This window comes from Manis javanica, chromosome 13 (assembly GCF_040802235.1).
Source record: "Manis javanica isolate MJ-LG chromosome 13, MJ_LKY, whole genome shotgun sequence".
NCBI lineage: Eukaryota > Metazoa > Chordata > Mammalia > Pholidota > Manidae > Manis > Manis javanica.
In genome coordinates this window covers 98,837,149-98,855,339 of record NC_133168.1, presented here as the reverse complement: position 1 = coordinate 98,855,339, position 18,191 = coordinate 98,837,149, and the positions used below count along the sequence as shown (strand labels likewise).

General features: G+C 55.5%; 2 protein-coding genes across 9 annotated transcripts in view; one reads left to right on the top strand and one right to left on the bottom strand.

The window, feature by feature from the left end:
- The window catches only part of TLE2 (TLE family member 2, transcriptional corepressor), a 31,206-nt gene extending 27,213 nt beyond the window's left edge, over window positions 1-3,993 (top strand). For 3 of the 8 annotated variants that reach the window (XM_037018107.2, XM_073220600.1, XM_037018108.2), the window contains 3 exons: window positions 1,098-1,248; window positions 2,273-2,349; window positions 3,709-3,992. In XM_037018107.2, the coding sequence (XP_036874002.2) occupies window positions 1,098-1,248; window positions 2,273-2,349; window positions 3,709-3,816 (336 nt within the window). In that variant the 3' untranslated portion in view covers window positions 3,817-3,992. Of the gene's footprint in view, window positions 1-1,097; window positions 1,249-2,272; window positions 2,350-3,708 lie in introns of all 8 variants that reach the window. The other 5 variants (XM_037018110.2, XM_037018114.2, XM_037018111.2 and 2 more) reach the window with 3 other exon arrangements.
- Window positions 3,994-4,622: 629 nt separating this feature from the next.
- Window positions 4,623-14,505, bottom strand: TLE6 (TLE family member 6, subcortical maternal complex member). The gene is given in 10 exon segments (XM_037018502.1): window positions 4,623-4,634; window positions 5,074-5,188; window positions 5,594-5,742; window positions 6,037-6,282; window positions 6,354-6,603; window positions 7,185-7,221; window positions 7,318-7,516; window positions 7,852-7,911; window positions 7,913-8,034; window positions 14,484-14,505. Coding segments are annotated over 10 exon segments (1,212 nt in total).
- Window positions 14,506-18,191: the final 3,686 nt, after the last annotated feature.

The window sequence follows — 18,191 nt, the reverse complement described above, 5'->3', positions numbered from 1 at the left end:
GCGTCTAGGCCGAAGGGTGTGGTGAAGAGGCTGGAGAGAATCAGAGGGCCCCTGAGGGCTGAGGAACAGAGTCAAGGACAGATCCTCAGGTACTGCAGACACAGATTCTCTCTCCCACTGCCTTGGGGGCAGGGTGTAAGCTCCTTGACCTGTCACTGAAGGTGTCCATGCTCTGGTCCCTGTGCTCTGTGACACCTTTAGACCTCCCCACTTACTGTTCCCTCGGGCTGACATGCCTTCTCTTCTTTTCTCCAATTGGTGGACTCCTACTCATCCTTCAAAACCCTTCTCCAGTTTGCCCGGCTCCTTGAAGCCTGGGGAGAGCTAGCTCCCCAAACTCTTTCTGTTCTACCCTCTCATCTATGCTTGAAAGTTTCTTAGACGGGTGCTGGTGGCATGGGTGGGTGCAGCTGCCCTTCCCATCCCTGAAACCTAGATAGGTTGTGTACACATCTGGGGGTCCCATGGAGAGTCTTCCATCCCACTGGGCCCCCTGTCTTTACACAGGAACGCTTGCATACGGCCCAGACAGAACTCATGGAGCCTTCCAGTCTTCTCTCTGCTGCAAACGTGTGGTTCTACCCACATGTGTCTTACTTGGAAGATTCATGGGGGGGTTCAAGAGATCAGGGCCTTACAACTTTGTACTTTGCTTGGGGTGGGACCCAGTGAGGAGGCCACCAAGTCCTCTCAAATCAAATGAAAAGAGGTGCCAGCCTCTGGGGAACCTTCCACACCGGGAGGCTGAGAGCGCCTGGTCTTCTGGGCTTGCCGTGTGGCCTGGGGTGAGCTGTGGCCTCAGCTTCCTTTTCCCTCATCTGCTCGAGGGGAGTGACTGTCCTCGCCGGCCTCACCCTCCCCTCCTGCCAGCACTGTGGTGCCTTCGGAGCAGATAATGGATGTGAGGCCCTGGGGTGCCGTGTAATTCTGATTAATATTAATGATTCGCCAGGCAGTTGCCTGCTGCGCTGCAGGCCCTGGGCCAGCTGCCCTTCTCCGCGGGGACTGCAGCAGGGGAGCGGGGGTGCCCCTCGGTCAGGGAAGCTGCCAGCTTCAGAAGGGGTTTCTGATGTCCCATCTTCCCCTCTACACCCCAGATTTTTTCTCTGGGCCACTGCCCCAACCAGGACTGGCTGGCCGTCGGCATGGAGAGCAGCAACGTGGAGATCCTGCACGTCCGCAAGCCGGAGAAGTACCAACTGCACCTGCACGAGAGCTGCGTGCTCTCCCTCAAATTCGCCTCCTGCGGTGGGTCTGCCCTGGTTGGGGCGGGGCTCCGGGGTTCGGGGAGCAGGGCCCCCAGAACACCAAACAAAAAGATCAGGATGCTCAGTTCAGTCTGAATCTTACCCAAACAGCTCTTTACGTAGTGTAGGTATATCCCACGCATTGTGTGGGATAGACTTAACGCTAAACAGCAAATAATTCTGATACTGTAAGTATGTCCCACACAAGGCGTGGGACATTCTTACGCTCAAAGGCCACCATGGTCGACCCTAGAACAGCATGGATTTGAATCACGCGGGTCCACTTGTATATGGATTGGATTGTGTTCAATAAGTCTATTGGGAAATTTGGGGGAGATTTGTGACAATTTGAGAAAACATTTTGTCTCTTACTCTATTGTGAGATTACGGTATATAATGCATGCATAACATAATAAATACGTGTTCATCGACTGTTTATGTTATGGGTAAGGCTTCCCATCCACAGGAGGCTGTCAGCAGTTACATTTTGGGGAGTCAAAAGCTACACATGGATTTTCGACTGCACAGGGGGTCAGCACCCCTAACCCCTGTGTTGTCTGAGGGTCATCTGGAATTTGTTAGCAGAGATGTATCCCAAATATTGCATGGCTTATACTCACATTTTTTAAAAGTCAAATGATATTTTAGTATGTCCCAAGTGTTACCCAGGACATCCATATACTAAGAAAACAGTGAAATATTTGGGGTACATCTGCACTACAGATGACTCGTGGCTTATCTAAGATTCAAACCCTAACTGGGTATCCTGCATATTATCTGCCACCTTCTCCTGGGGGCTCCCCTTTCTTGAAGGCCAGATGGAACCTCAGGGACCTTGATATCACCATCTAGAAAATGGGGGGGAAGGATCAAGCCTCAGCTAAGGGGGCCTCATGTCCCCCAAATGAAGTCAATGGTGCTGACAGGAAGGAGAGAGGCCAGCCCAGCCTGTCCGCCCCTGCCTGCTGCCCACAGCCCTGGGCTTCCGGCAGGCCTCTCTCCTGGAACTCTCCTGTCCCCCCCAGGGCGGTGGTTCGTGAGCACGGGAAAGGACAACCTTCTCAATGCATGGAGGACACCCTACGGAGCCAGCATCTTCCAGGTATGCGTGCTCTGGCACTCCCACCTCAGCAGGGCCTCGCTGCACTGGCGATTTCACAGAGCCTCCCCACCAGCCAGCAGCTACTAATGCAGGGTCAGCAAACTGCAGGCTGTGGGCCACATGTGCATGCAGCCCTGTTTTGTTTTGTTTTAATTGTGGTAAAGTGCGTGTAAAATTTGCCATCTTAACTATGTGTAAGTGCACAGCTCAGCGTCATGAAGCACATTCACCTTGTCGTGCGAACAGCCCCCCATCCGTCTCCAGAACTTTCTACCCTCCCGAAGTGAAAGTCCATCCCAGGCAACACTCACTCCCCACCCTCTCCCCAGCCCCGGCGCCACCACCCACTTTCTGTCTCTGTGGATGAGACTCCTCTAGGGACCTCCTGGGACGGGGATCAGACGGGGTCAGTCTTTTTGGGTCTGGATCATGTCACTGAGCACCGTGTCCTCGAGGTCCATCCATCCATGTTGTAGCAGGGGTCAGGATGTCCGTCCTTTTCAAGGCTGTGTAATATTCCACGCACAGATGGACACATTTTGTGTATTCATTCACCGGGTGACGGGCACCTGGTTTGTTCCCACTTTTGGCTACTGTGAATCGTGCTGCTGTGGCCATGCACGTCCAGATGTTTTGCGTGAACACGCAGTTTTGGTTCTCTTGGTGGGGAATGGCTGATAACCATTTAACCTTTGGTTGAACTGCAAGACCGTTTCCAAGGTTTGCTTCCCCACCAGCAGCGTGTAAGGGCTGGATCATCCCGCACATCCTCTCCAACACTTGTTACTATGTCTTTTTTATTGTGGCCATCCTAGTGGGTATGAAATGGTTTTTACATTATTAACAGGTTGTAAAAAAAAAAAGTTGAGTATGTGACATACATTTATTTGACCTCTGGACTTACTGGACTTATATAGACTTTAGAGAAAGCCTGAAAATTTACTCTCAGACCCTTTAAAGAAAAAGTTGGCCAAGCTTTGATGCAGGTCATTAGCCCTCTGCTGTGCTGTGTGGCCTCATGCCTGGCGCATACCCTCTCTGAGCTTCCCAGGAAAGGGCAGTGCTTCAGACCCATCTCTGTGAGTGTCCAGAGAGTGGAGGTCCTGTCCTTCCCAGGAGCACCAATGCACCTTATCCTGGAAAACGTCACCTTCCCTCTCCCAAGATCCCCACCCTGCTAGAAGTGCCCCCACTCCCCACTCTGAGCCCCTGTCCTGACCTGATCCTGTCTCAGCCCCAGCGTTGACCCCAGGCTCGTCCTTGGGGGCAGGCGCTGGCCCCAGGAGCCGCGCCTCTTCCCTCTGAATGTCAGCGCGCCTCACCTCTGCCCCCTGTCCCTGTCCTTCACCCTGTCAACAGTCCAAGGAGTCGTCGTCTGTGCTGAGCTGTGACATCTCTGGGAACAACAAGTACATCGTGACGGGCTCAGGGGACAAGAAGGCCACTGTCTACGAGGTGGTATACTGAGAAGCCCCTCTTCCCGCACCCCTGCTCGGCGGCCAGGGGACAGAGACCCCTGCACCCCCCCCCACAGCCGCACCTGGGAGCACCGACGCTCACGTGCTTTCGGGCTGATGTCGTCACATCGTCTGCAGCACGTGGGGGCGGGTGGGCCAGGGGGATCGGGGGAAATAAAGGTGTTTATCACAGCTGCCTTTCTGTCTGGGGCTGGGGGACCAAGGACCGTGGCTTTTCTTGAGCACCGCTAGGGAAGCCACTTTCTAGCTATGTGACCGGGGGAAAGGAGACAGACTTCCCCTCTCTCGGCCTCATTTCTCTTATCTGGTCCATGAAGTAGTTCATTCTGCATGAAATAGCACAGGGGCTGCTATGAGAAAAGGTGTCGTGTTGTGTGGGCGATGTGGCCCAAGTCATGCCACGTAACAAACAGCCCCAGGTAGATGCCATTTGTCTCATTCGTGCCCAAGTGACCTGCAGGGCCCCGCCCCAGGAGATGCTCGCGACAGTGAAGGACCTGCCACCGCCTCCACATGCAGCTTCAGGCCCCAGCAACCAAGACAGTCACACGCAGCTATTAAATGCTCTGGCCCAGAAGGTTGACATTCTCTCTTTTACCACCAACCCTCTGGACAGGCTCACCCCCAGACACTGCCGACGTACAGGAGGATGAGGATTATAACAGAGCACATAGCTCTTAGGAGGTGCAGTCATGTGTCCTTTGAGACCTGGAGGTAATTCCTAAAAGCCTGGTGCATGAAGCCTGCTCATGGGAAGGTGTCAAGGGAACATAGCAGTCCCAGAGGAAATGACAGCTAAGCTGAGAGCTAACGGGAGAAGCGGCCGTCAGAAGGGTCATGAGACTGCTCGGTATGTAGGGTACAGCATGTGCAAAGGTGAGGAGGTGAGGAGGTGAGGAGGTCGGCCTGGTGAGGAGGGCAGGGAAGTTCCTTCCAACTCCAGCAGACAACGGAGTTTCCAGATCGGACTTGAGCAGAAGCACTGACACTGAGCAGGTCTGAGCAGCTATCTGGTGTCCACCCATTTGACACCTGGAGTTTGCCCAGTTGTGACAACCCCAGACATCCCCAGACATGGCCAGGTACACCCCCAAGGGTTAGCTTCACCCCCCGCCCCCTGCCCAGGGAGAGTGCGCTGATCCAATGGACAGGGTGTCGGGTAGAACCCCACGCCTGGCACTGTGCAAGAAGTGGCTGGGAAACCCCTCCTCGAGGGAAGATTAGCTCAGTGGGGCAGGCCACTCACCAAGGGGCGAGGCCTGGAGACCAGGGATGTTGGGCTTAACACCCCACCCTGCAGCCACTGCCGGCCATTGGCTGTGCCCACCAGCACCCAGTCCTCCCGGAGACTGGGAGACAGGCTCACTAGGTTGGGGGCGAGCAGCTGGGAAGAAGCCAGTTGGGTCCTGGGCTGGCCCCGGAGGGAGGCAGGCAGGAGCCCAGGGACCTGCCTGGGGAGCTGACCATCTGCCCGCTTCCTGGCTGTGGGCCAACAAGCAACTTCAGAGCCTCAGGCCTCAGCCTGCTTCTCTGCAAAATGGGTGTATCCGCTCTACCTGAAAGGGTTACGGCAGACACTACACAGGGCTTTGAGCACCTGAAACAGCGTGAGGGTGCCAGTGTTACGTGGGCAGTGGGGGGGAGCGTTTCTATTCTGGCCAGCATCAGATGCTTGACCTACCATGATCCCTGACCGTCCCCCAAATTCCACCTCCTTCCTAGCCCGAGGCCCAGCCCCTACCCTGGCAAGTGGAACCCATCTTAACCTGCACACCTGAGACTCAAGCTGGTGTTCCTGGGGCTCCCTGGGGGTCCTGAGGTCCCAGCACCGCAGGCAGGTATCCAGACCCTTCATCCAGACGGTATGGTCTTTGACAGCAATGTCCCTGCCTCCATTCAGGTGGCCTGGCAGGTCCTTGACCAGGATGGGCATTGGGAGGGGATCAGGGCCAATACTGAGCTTTGGGCCCTAAGAACTTCACCCGCCCAACTGCACCCAGGTGACAAATAGGGAAACCGAGGCAGGCAAAAAGCACCATGACTGGCCTTCGAGGAAACAGCCCAGCCAAGATTTGGACCTGGGACTTGAACTCTCTCAGGTGCAAGTTCAAGAAGGTGGGGGGCTTTGGTCTTGGGACTGCTAGGTTCCTACTCTGGGGAGGTGGCAATGGGCCCTGGGGATGACCCACCCACCCAGGCCATACCTGACCACGCTCCGGTCCTGCAGGTCCCGGATCCTGAAGGTGCGGTCGGTGAAGTAGGCAAAGGCCGGATGGTCCTCAGGGCTGGAGGCCAGGGCTTGGCAGCTGAGACCCTAGCAGAGGAGCTCATCTTTCACATGCAGGGAAGGCACTGCCAGGCCCCACACGCTCACGCCAGCCAGGCCATGGCTGCCTGACAGGGGGGTCCTGCTGTCTGAGGACAGCAGGCTGGAGTGAAGGTACTCCCCCCAGGTCTAGGGTGGGCAGACTCACAGGCTTCCTCCCCTGCAGGGGCTCCTCCTGTGCCCACAAGCCCCGCCCTCACCTGTACGGGCAGGCACCTCTCCGGAAACCTGTCCTCCACCACCTGGCACACTGGGCTCCACACCTTGATGGTGCCCCAGCTGCAGGTGAACGCATGCCTTGGGGTGCTGCTGACAGCTGTGCCAGCACGGGGTCCCCATGTGACAGCACCTCCATCTCCATTCCGTGTGGGACGGCCAACTTTGTGGGATTGCCAGGGCAAGGCATTCTGCTTTTTCCACGTGTCCTTGAAATCCTCAGGGTCCCAGCATCTAGGGAGGAGAGGCTTCGGGGTCACCAACCTTCCTATGAGCCCCTCTTCCCAGTGAAGGGGGGGCACCCATTAAGCCCCAGAAGGGCTTTGTTCTTTTTCAGACATTGAGGTTCTCTGAGGCCTCTTTTCCCCACTTACTACACTTTCCCCAAGGTCCTACCTACTCACACCCTTCCAAGTATTCTAACACAGCTCCCTCCTGCCTAGAATGCCTTGCCCCATCCCGGCAAACTCCTACTCATCCATCAAGGTCCTAACCATTATGCCCCTTCCTCTAGGATTCTTCTGGCTCCCACCTGGGCTCCCCCAGCCTCAAACCACAAGGTTGGGACTGTCTGCCTCCAGCTCCTTTCCATGGAGTTCCTTTGCCAAATCCCTGGGACCCAGGGCCGGTTATGTGGGGAGGGGCAGTGATGCTGGTAACTCAAGTGGCACATCTCTACCCGTCTCCTCAGCTCTGGTCATTGAGGACAGCACCGTGGTGATGGGGAAGGGGAAGGGGGGACACACCTACACCTCTGGTCGCCTCTCCCTGCTGGGGACAGAGGTACAGATGGGAGGGGCAGTGCAGACAAGTACATGGACCTCAGGAACAGAGAGGCCCTCCCAGCATTCTCTGCAGGAGGACCAGATCACAGCTGAGTCACTCAGCAACCTCTGCCCCAGTCCCTGCAGCCTTCCTGGGGGGGTGCCACTCAAGTCCGGGACTCACCTGGGCCATGCGGGAGAGCTGCCCCAAGAACTGGGCAGAGACAAGAGGGGATAAGTGGCAGGTGTGGGTCCCTGTAGCAGGTGGCCCCCCAGCCCATGGGGATCACCCAAAGCATGTTCAGGTCCCGAGTAGTGTGGCCCTGAGTCCTGGATTTCCTGCCCACAGGAACTGCGGCGATCAGCTTGGAACCAGGGTCGGGCTTAGAACCAGAAAACCTCAAGGAGGCCCTGGCAGCATGGATGGAATTCATGAACAGGCCCAAATCCCATCTTCCCATGCAGGCAGGGCTGCGGACCGTCTCAGCTGGGCCCAGCCCTGAATTCTCCAGGGACTAAGGGTAGAGGATGTGGACCGATCCCCCAGGGACTCAAACGTCCCAGCCTAGGGGCCCACCCAGCCCAGAAGCTCACACCTCCGGGTACCCAAGAATCAAGTTACTCCCCAGGCCTGGCACCTGTTCTGTTGCTGTGGTGACGGCAGGGACCCATTTCCCCTCCCTCTCAGGGGCTCACTCCTGTGTCCGGGCCAACCCACCGTATCATGGGTCCCAGCAACACGCTGCCAGAGTTGCTCAGTTAGAGCATCCTGCCAAAACCTGGGGCTCGGGGTCCCAGGACAGCTGCACGTCCAGCTGGTGGACGGGGGCTTCGTCCACTCCAGAAGGCTGCTGGAGCCAGTCGGGTGACCTTACGGCTATGACAGCTTGGTTGATGGCCCCTAGAGAACAGAGGGCTGCAGGGTCTTGGCCCCGGGGTGCTGAGAAGCCTCCAGGCTGGGTGATCTCCAGGAGGCCAGGCCGATCTGGTCACCAGCCGAGACCTGACTCCCCCAGTGCTGCAAACACGAGGTTCTGAGGGACAAGAAGACATGCCCTTTGCCCTGACCCTGAGTCTGTCCCTACCCTCCTCAAGGGCCCAGAAACCTACCTCCCCCACTGGAAGCCCAGAGGTTGGCTGCAGGTCTCCGTAAATGGTAGAAGGTTTTCAGCCTGGAGGTGGGAACACCATCCCAGATAAACGTCCATAACCGGATGGCCCTGGGTGTGAAACCCTGGGTGTGAACCCCCTCCTGCCAGCCACTTTCCCGTGTGTAAAACCGGGATATACCACGTGCCCTGAACGTTTCTGGGTGGATTCATGATAATGTAGGGCTCTCCGTACTGCATCAGGCGGAAAGCAAGGCCTTGGTGCCCAGAACTCAGCAGCGGACGATAGAAGCTGGCCTAAGGCCTGTCCCCATTACAATACAGTAGAAAGTAGCCTCGGCCCCGGTTAGCATCCAGCCTGCTTTTCCTGGGATGGAAAACTGAAGTCTGAACACTAGCCCTTGCTTTCAGTGGCTTCAAAATGACATGGTATTTACATGTGTCCCTCTGTGTGGTGGTGATGCTTGAACTTGTGTCCATATTGGCAAGATATTAAGAACCAATGGTTACCTCTTAGGGAGAAGGGCCGTCAGCAGGGCACTGGGGACCTGGTGGGAGAGCCACATAAGGTTATTTTATATTTAAAATGGAGCCATGTCCTGACTACTGATTCCAGATTTAGGTCAACAGTTCCTACAGAAGGACACAGAAGGGACTGAGGGATCTAAGTTTCCAGTGTTCTGTCTTCCAACAGGCTTCCTCTCTGCCTCCTCTGTCCTTGGAGGGTATGGGACTTTCGACCACATCCCCTACTGCGTTAGCCCCATACCACTTACCCAACACAGGACCAGATTCATTTTCAACTTCTCTTTCCACAGAACTGGGCCGCCCCACACACAGCTACCAACCGCAGGTGTGGCTCTTTAATGTACAATTAAACTTGGCCACACTTCAAGTGCTCAACGGGCACATGGGGGCTGTGGCTGACCAGGTACAGTGGTTCCTAGAATGTGGCTGGCATGTGGCTCCCACAGACCAGACAAGACTGGAGACTTCCCGCCAGGGTTCTCAAGAACTCCTAGTGGGGAGACCCACCTTCTTGGCACCATAAGGAACTCCGTGGGAATGTGTGTGTGTGCAGCTACATTTAGTCCGTTGCCAGACTAAATATAGTGATAGTGGGAATGTTCTAGACCTGCCTGTCTAATGTGGCAGCTGCTAGTGGCTATTGGGCACTTGAGATGTGGCTGGTACCACTTGTTTAATGTCAGCTTAAATTTAAATGGCCACCTGTGCCCCATGGCTACCGTGGAGGGTAGCATGGATTTGGTCTCTGGCCTATGGCTCTGGACACAGTGCCCGTGGGACTTACGCCTGCACATCCCCACTGTGGGGGACACTAAGACGCTCCCCAGAGTCATCTGGCCCACGGCAACTTCCAAAATCCTGGGAAAATGTGGATTCACGCAGAAAGATCACTGATAAGGGAATGCAGGATGGTGCCCACTGTGGCCAATTCTATCCGCCAGACACTCCTGGCGTTCCCATTTTGCAGATGAGAAAACAGACACAGAGAATCTCAGCCAGGAGGAACCGGGGCCAGGCAGTATTGACGCGCTTCCCTGAGCAGCCCGGCCCCTCCCCCGCCTGCTGAGCCCAGGGACCGGTGAGGACGTGGACCCCCCCACTCTGACCCCTCCTGCTCCAGGCTGCTGCCTCCCCGGGCAGCCAGTACTGGGTCCCCCAGCTGGGCCTTCCCACACGCAGGCCCGGGGGAGCCTTCCGCAATTCGCCGGCTCGTTAATGCGCAATTTACTGGCACTTTACTGCACTCCGCGTGGAAAGTGCTGCCCCCGCCTGCCTGCTCGCTGGCCCTCCCTGGGGAGAGCTGTGCGCCGGCAGCCGGCGGGGGCCCGGCGCTGCGGCCGCTGCTACTGCAGCTCAGGATTTTAAATGCACGGCAAGGAGGCGGGGAAGCCCCAGCAGGAAACAGAGGGGGACGGCAGGGGGTCTGCCCCGTCCACTGGCAGGTAGAGCTGCTGGGGATAATCACCTGGTGGGGGGTAGTCGCGGGCTGAACAGCAACACAATGGCCCAGCCTGGGGCTCCTTGCTCAGCAGGGGCTGTCAGGTCGGCAAACCCCCGCCCCCAATCGGCAATCTGACGCTTTCACCACCAAACTGCTCTAACTGACCGGCATCCCAGACCTGATGGTCCCTGCCCTGCCCCCAGTCTGTTCTCCTCACCGCCGGTAGAGGGCGCCTGTGAGCACCGGGTCAACTCCCTCTCCCCTGCCCGCAGCCCTCCAGGCTCGCACATCCCAGGGCCCTGCCCGTCTCCTCCCTGCCCTCCCCTCCTCCCTATCTCCCCCTCGCTCCCTCTGCTCCAGCCACACAGCCTCCCCGTTGTTCACACGCCAGGCCTGGTGCTGCCCCAGGGCCTTTGCACAGGCTGCGCCCTCTGCCTAGATTGCTCCTCACCCTCTCTGCACCCCCTCCCTGATATCCTTGAAGAGTCTGCTCACAGGTCTCCTCAGCGAGTCTTCCCTGGCCACTCTGAATTGCAGGCCCTCCCACCCCGGTCCGCTGGGGCCTGTGGGCTGCTCTCACCCACCCCTCCCCCAGCCCTCACCGTGTGATCCTTTTGTTTGCCAAGCTCCCCTCACCCCCAGGGCAGAGGTTCCTCTGTCTCCTTCTTTGCTATTTCCCTGGCGCCTTCAGCTGCACTTGGCAGGCAGGTGATGGATAAATAGCTGTTGAATGAATAACCGTGTTCTGGTTGCTTCCTGGCCCCCCTCCCACTCAGGATCTGTCTCTCCCTGTTCCCTGAGCTGCCCACCGGGGGCCCTGCTAAGTTGCAGACACGGCCCTGGCGCCCTGCCAGTCACATCTGGTACAGGCAGAGAGTCCTGCCAGCACCCAGGAGAAAGGGGCCAGGTGGCAGAGGATAGGCAGGCTTGCCTCAGTGTGGGCACGCCGCCCTGAGCAGGGAGCCCCCGCCCACCCCCACGCAGACCTGCCCCCACCTCATGTGGGATCGGGCCCCGAGAACTCCTGACACCCCAATCCTGGTGTGCCTGGCGCAGAACTGACCCTTCAGAGCTGAAGCAACTGAACTGCAGGAAGTGCTGAAATGGCCCCTGGCCTCAACTGAGCCCCACAGGGACCGGGGAGCCAGCCAGGAAGGAAGAGGCTCAGAGAGCGATGGGAGGTGCTCTCCTGAGATATAAGGGGGTCCACTCAGGTCCTGGGGAATTTCAGGCCAGGTCCCCCTCCTCTGCCCTCCAGGGTGCTCACCTCTCTCTGGGTCAGAGCCAAGTCCTCCCTGCGGCTCCCAAGGCCCGTCCTCTCCAACCTCTCTCCCACTTTCTCCTGCCTTTTGAGGAGGGGCAGCCATACCCCGAGCTCCTGGTCACCCACCTACCTGTTTATGATGTCCCTGGAAATCCTGCCAGATCTGGACTTGTGAAGGAACAACAGAGATTACTCTGGGCTGCGGATGGCGCCTGGAATTGAGTGCTGTGTGGCCCTGGGCAAGTCACTACACCTCTCTGGTCACTATGCCCATCAAATGGATTCCACCTATCACACAGAGTAGGAGCTATTTAGGGAGACCCTTGGGTTTCATTCTTATGGTGAAGGTCAAAAGCCTCCTCCCCACAGCCACAGGGCCCTGCATGACCTACCCTGTTCCATTCCCTTCTCCCTCCCCTCCCCTCCGCTCCAACCACATGGGCCCCCTAAGGGTTCCTCCCACAGGCCAGGCCTGGTGCTGCCCCAGGGCCTTTGCACAGTCTTTCCTCTGCCTGGAATGGCCTTTCATGTCCTCTCAGGGGTAAGGGGAGCACCTTATTTTCTGTCTCACCATGACATTACTTCCTCCAAGAAGCCCTTCCTGACTACCTTAGCTCAACACCTTTATTTTCATGTTCTTTTTCTTTATAGTGTTACACTTTGTGAATCTTGTTTGTCTATTCTCGTTGCTCCTCTCCCTATAGCTGCCCTGTCCAATGAGGTAGCCACTAGCCAGGCATGGCTATTTCAATTTAAATTGAATCCAGTTAAAAATTCAGTTATTCCCAAGCACTCAAGAGCCACAGTAGCTAATGCGTGCCATAGTGGCACTACTGATAACAGGACATTCCCATCATCGTGGAAAAATCCAGAAAGCAGCACCACAGTAGAACATACACGAGAGGGCAAGGATTCCAGTTACCCGCTGTCTCCCTAAACGACCCACTGCCAGCTGAAGAAACACCTTTCAACACAGAATTTCTAGTTTTTGTCTCAAGGTTAGGATTCATAAAGAGAAACCCTGAGGAGAGACTGGGCCTCCATGTGCTGACCCACTGGGCCAGACCAATAACATATAAGTGGAGGACAGGGGTATCCCCGAACCTGGTGCCTGAGGTCAAACACAACAGCCTTCCCTGGAGGTTTCGAAAGGGCTGTCCATCTGTGCCATCGAGGGAGGGGGGTACCTGGGGGCAGAAAGGCTGCCTTGGAGAGGAGGCCTCAAGGACCTGCCTCAGAACGAGCCCAGCCCCTCCTCCCCAGGGCCGGGCCAGACCGAAGGTCCCTTCAAGAAGCCACATTGCAGGCACAGATCAAGAGGAATACGCTTTTGATGCAGTATTTTTAAAACTACAACTGAATGCAAGCAAATTCACACTGAACAACAAATCTAACATTTAAACAGAAGCCAGTATTGGCATGGCTGGTTCCCCCTTTGCTTCAGGCTCTGTATGGCTCCCCATCTCCCTTTGCTGGTCCTGTCTTCTGGAGCCACAGTGGGACCTCCTTCCCCCAGGGCTCCCTCACTTAGGGAGCTGATTCTTGCGGCTCCTAGATGCCCAGGCCTGGAAGACTGGCCCCAGTTGGAGCCTAGAAAGGCGTTAGGAACAACCCCTCAGCCTCTCAACATCCCTGCCTCGCGTCCCATCCCCAATCAGCCAGGTGGGGCAGGGCGGGCTGGGACCTTCTCAGACCTGAAAGTAATTTGCTTTCTTTCTATGCACTTAAGTACCTGCAGGGTATCTTCCATTTTGCATCCTGGCCTGAAGTCTAAAATACTCACTCTCTGGCCCTTTATGGAATGTTGGCCCACCTCTGGCCTAAACCTAGAAATGGTCATCTCTGGAGCGGGGTGGGGGGCTTTTGCTTATAAAATATTAACCAAATAGATGATGTAGTCACACGTTTTTTCACCTGGTTGATAAAGAGTAAGTTTAATTTTAAAAAGGAAGTGCTTGGCACCTGCCAGTAGGTAGGATGAGTTAGTGTCCCCAGCTAAAAGGCTAGCCCACCGTGTCCCTCCATCACGTTTGAGCCCAGTCCTTGGGCTCTTCCCCTCTCCCCAGGGGTTCATGACACTCCACACCCTCTTCACCAAAGTTCCTGGGGCCTCTCATCCTTTGAGGTGCCCCTGGGGGCTGAGAGAGCCCCAAGAGGTCACCTTTGGGCAGCAATCCCAAAGACTGGGGCCAGGGACTCTGAAAGTAATGAGGAGGTGGCAGGTCCTGAGGGCAGGAAGCTGGGCAGTGGCAGGGCCACGGTCAGACCCCACCTCCACCCCCAGGCACGTGGGCCTTCCCTTCAGGACCCCCTTGACCCCCATCCCCACCCCCTGACTTCCAGCACTTCACTGCATTCCTGTGTTCACTCATCAAGCACCCTCTGGTGCCTCCAGCTTCACTGATTAACTGTGGGGACCCCAGGGATCTCACCCCATGAGGTGGGGAGATGGCGCTGGACACATACACTGTGTACCACGACTTGTCAAGGTTGGGGGACCCCAAAGAAGGATGCCAAAGCTCAACCTTAGTTTTAAGACAATTTCCTAAAGCACGGGAGAAAAATCATTGCAAAAGGGTTTTGAAGGATGAGTAAGAGTTGGGCAGGTACATTAGGAGGAATTTTTCAGACAGGAGGAAAGAGACCTCTCTCCACTTAATGACTCAGGCGGCACCAAGCCCCATCTTAATTCTCTTCTGCTGCTCAACGCCCCTCCACCTTCCTCCCCAGCCCCCGAGCCCTGGGGACTTCCGGAAGATCCAGCTGCCTACCCACTTCCCTCAGGAGGGAGGCCCAGGACAATCAAGGAGGAAGCGGCAGGGGTCAGCCAAGTTCGGGCCAAAGGAATCGCCTCCCCCTCTGCCAATCCCGGGTCCGTTTGACCCGCCGGGCCCCGCCCCGCAGCCACCTGCCCCGCGAAGCTGATCAATGAAAGAGCAGAGGCTGCACGTGGGTTTGGGCTTCGCGGGCGGCCGCCGGAGGCTCTGGCCAATCGCGAGGCCGCGTACCCACGTGGGCGACGACCGCCATCGCTGATTGGTCGACTCTCCCCGGCGGCCGGCCGGGCTGTCAATCCGCGCGCGTGGCGCAGCCGTTTAACCCTTGCGGTGCTGCTGCAGGGAAGGGCATCGTGCAGAGCCGCAGGCCTTTTGAGGTTCAGGCAGGTGACAGGATATTAAGAAGGGCAAGGGGCTTGGGGTCAGAGAGTGCAAACTTGTGGAAGGGTTGGGCGGAGTCGGTGAGCAGGCTGATCATTTTTAGCAAAGCCCAGGAGTGTTTATGGCTGGGGGAAGGGTTGGGAAGGGGGTGTGTCTTTAGCACTCTCACCCCAATCCTTTTATTTGGGCTAATAACATTTTTTCAATACTTTGTAACACGCAATGCAAACGAAGCATTGAACCCCCTTCCTGGGGAAAATTTAGCAGACCCCTTTTTATCCAGCACTTACTTCCTATGAGCCAAGCCTCATACTATGCATTTTATTAGTGAATTTTCTCAACTGCCAAGCCCAGGGACCAAGGAGCTGAGAACCTAAAGCAGGAAATGGTACAATGTTTCCAAGTTCAAGGCCAGGGTGGGAAGGGGTGATATGTGTTCTAGGCCTGGGATGACTTCAGAGATAATGAGGAGACAGGGTTAGAATGGTCATAAGAGATTCAGGAATTCTGTTTGGCTGCCTTTGAAATGTCTACTCCAGATAGTAAGTGGTCAGTGGAAGAGTTTTATAGTGAAAGGCGGAGTTTCTTCCTACCCCAGGACCTTTGCACTGGCCATTCCTTGCTCTGCCAGGTATCTTCTTCTCCCTTGACAGCTACTGGTTCATTCCCTCCTTCAGCAACCTGCTGGGAGGTCACCACCTCAGCAAGGTGTCCCCAGACTGTCCCTTTTGAAAATGCACCCCAACATAACCCCACCCCATTCTTTCTTTCTTACTTAATTTGTCTCCAAATGTGGTTTGCACTGGAGCTAATCTTGTAATTTTGGTGGCTGTAAATCCTGCTATGCTGAAAACTCACAGGATGCCAACAGAATTCACAGACATTCTCCCACCTGGGTAGGTGGGTACACTGGCTTGAGAGCTGAAGAAGCCAGGGGACTCGCCCATCTGTCCCTGTTCTGTGCTCTGTCGCTGAGGAAACTGAAAGTTCTGATTTGGGGGACGCTTAGTCCCCAGAGATTATGATGTAAACACAACTCGGGTTTTGTGGCTGGCGTATGGAGGAGTAAGTGAGGGCTGCCATGCATAAGCCGCAGAAAAGGTTTTCACCCATGATCCCTCAACTGGCTCTTAATTGAAGTGTATTTTATTTATGGGTCAGCCCGCTAATTGCCTCCCTGTGTGCTTGGCTCTGCTCTCCGTGGTTGCTGGGCACACCAGTTTATCCAAGGCTGTCTTGTCTCATGTGTTACCCACCGGGTACCACTGCCTATTTAAATTAAAATGAATTCAACTGAAATAAAATTAAAACCTCAGTTCCTCAGGCACACTGGCCACATGTCAATAGCTCAGGAGCCTCGCGTGGCTGGACAGCGCAGACCTAGAACATTCATTCCCATAACGGCAGAAAGTTCCACTGGATCTGAGGTCTTAAAAAGGAAACATGCCTACATCCATGTAGAAATCAGAAGCACTTTATAGCAGCGGTTCGATCTGCCCTTGTCAGCTGCCCTCGCCTGGCTCTTGCCCTCACTGTCCCCTGCCTGCCCCAGCCCGGCCAGCAGGGCAGCAGCCTTCCTTGAGTTCACAGGAAGGGGATGTGTGGCACAGCACAGAGAAGAGGGAGCAAAGATTTCCTTCTTGGTTTCTGAGCTGTGGTTGTTTACTTGGAAAACCCAAGGTCTGTGGGAAAGTTTGAGAGAAAAAGGGTTTGCAATTCAAAAGCTTTGGCATTCCCTGGGCTTGCCCTGGAGACCTGAGCCCGGCCCCCCGGGAGGCCCCAGGTTCCTGGGGGGTGTGGACCTTGCCGAGAGGTTGAGAAAGCCCAGGGAGTGGAGGAGGCGGTGCAGTGACCGCAGGGAGGTGACCACAGGGAGGTGACCACAGGGAGGCGGTGACAGGTTTGAAACCTCCCCCATTTTCTCCCCAAACCCCAGGAAGGACTCCCCAGTGGGAAGTGGCCATAGCCGTGTCTCAGAAAGCCTGCAGATAGAAGGGCCCTGGTGTCCAGCAATGGATGAACGACCGAGAAGCAGGAGGACAAGGACCCGCCAAAGATGCCTGCTGGGCTGGACCATGCTCAAGGGCGGGACGCCTGCCAGCGGCCCCCCTCCTCAGCTGACACATGAACCCCTTTGAACTTAGACCTGGCCCCAGGAAAAGTTAATCGAATTATCCAGAATTGATTGAGATTTGCCTTCTGCCACCTGGTGGCAAGTGGGTTGTATTCATTTCCGGAACTGTTACAACAAATGGCCACAAACAGAAATTCATTCTATCACATTCTGGAGCCAGAGGCCCAAAATCTAGTTGTCACGAGGCAGTGTTCCCTCTGAAGGCTCCAGGAGGGCCATTCCTGTCTCTTCCCAGCCTCTGGTGTGGCTGGCCACCCCTGGCCCTCGGCTTGTAGATACATTAATCACTACGCCCATCTTCCTGTGACCTCCTTCATGTGTTTGTGCCCAAATCTCCCTCTTCTTATAAGGACACCTGTCACTGGATGTAGGGCCTCCGCTCTCCAGTATGACCTCATTTAGCTAATGATATCTGCAATGACCCTCTTTCCAAACAAGGTCACACTCCCAGGTTTGGGGTGGTAGTTCAGACTTGAGCAAATCTTTTTGAAGGACACAATTCTACTCATTACAAGGCTAGAAAGAGAAATAAATAATAACAGCAACCTACTCAATCCTCCATGAATCCTGACATTCAATTTACAGAGGAGAAGACAAGGGCTCAGAGAGGGTAACTGACCTGTCTGGAGTCACACAGCTACAAAGTAGCTAGCTAGGATTTCAGCCTAGGTCATGTTGCTCCTGGATGTACCCTCATAAGCCTGACACCGTACTGCCCAGATCTAAATTGGGTTCCATCTATTGTGCAGGTGGCATTAGGTCGGGTCGCCCATGGACCCAAGCTTGGAGGCAGGTACATCCATTCCAGAAGTATATTTTAATTTTCCTGGACCCAGTTTGTGCTTCCAGATGTATTAGTTAGCTACTGCTGCATAACAAATGGTCCCCAAACTTAGCAGCTTGAAACAATAAGCATTTATCATCCCACACAGGTTCGAATCTGGGGTTGGCCCACTGGTTCAATTATGTTTCAGACCTTCTTTCCCTCCTTTCTCCATCCAGAGCTCAATTAATCTTTCAGCGAGGCCGTATCACCCTCTCTCTTGCTTTCTTTGTCACACTCACCAGCCCATGATATTTTGTTTTATTTAATTCTGCTTGCCTTTTGTGTTCATGCATTGCCGGAAAGATGGCCGAGTGGGTGAGACATGCGTGCATCTGTGTGTGTGTTTTTGTGTTTATTATCCTCGGATGCCTGTGTCTCTATGTTGTGGATCCAAAGTGGCTTCGCCGGTGTCCTCAGGTGGCCCTGCATGCTTCTGACGCTCTTCCCTGTCAGACGGGCTGGGCAGGATGGTGCCACTGACGGTTGTCTTTGGATGGCCAAGGCCGTTAATTCCCAGCCCCTTACCCTGGGGTCAGCAGCTCATTCCAACGATGTCATCCAAATGAAGGCAGTGGTTTGATCGTAGGGAGACCCCCGG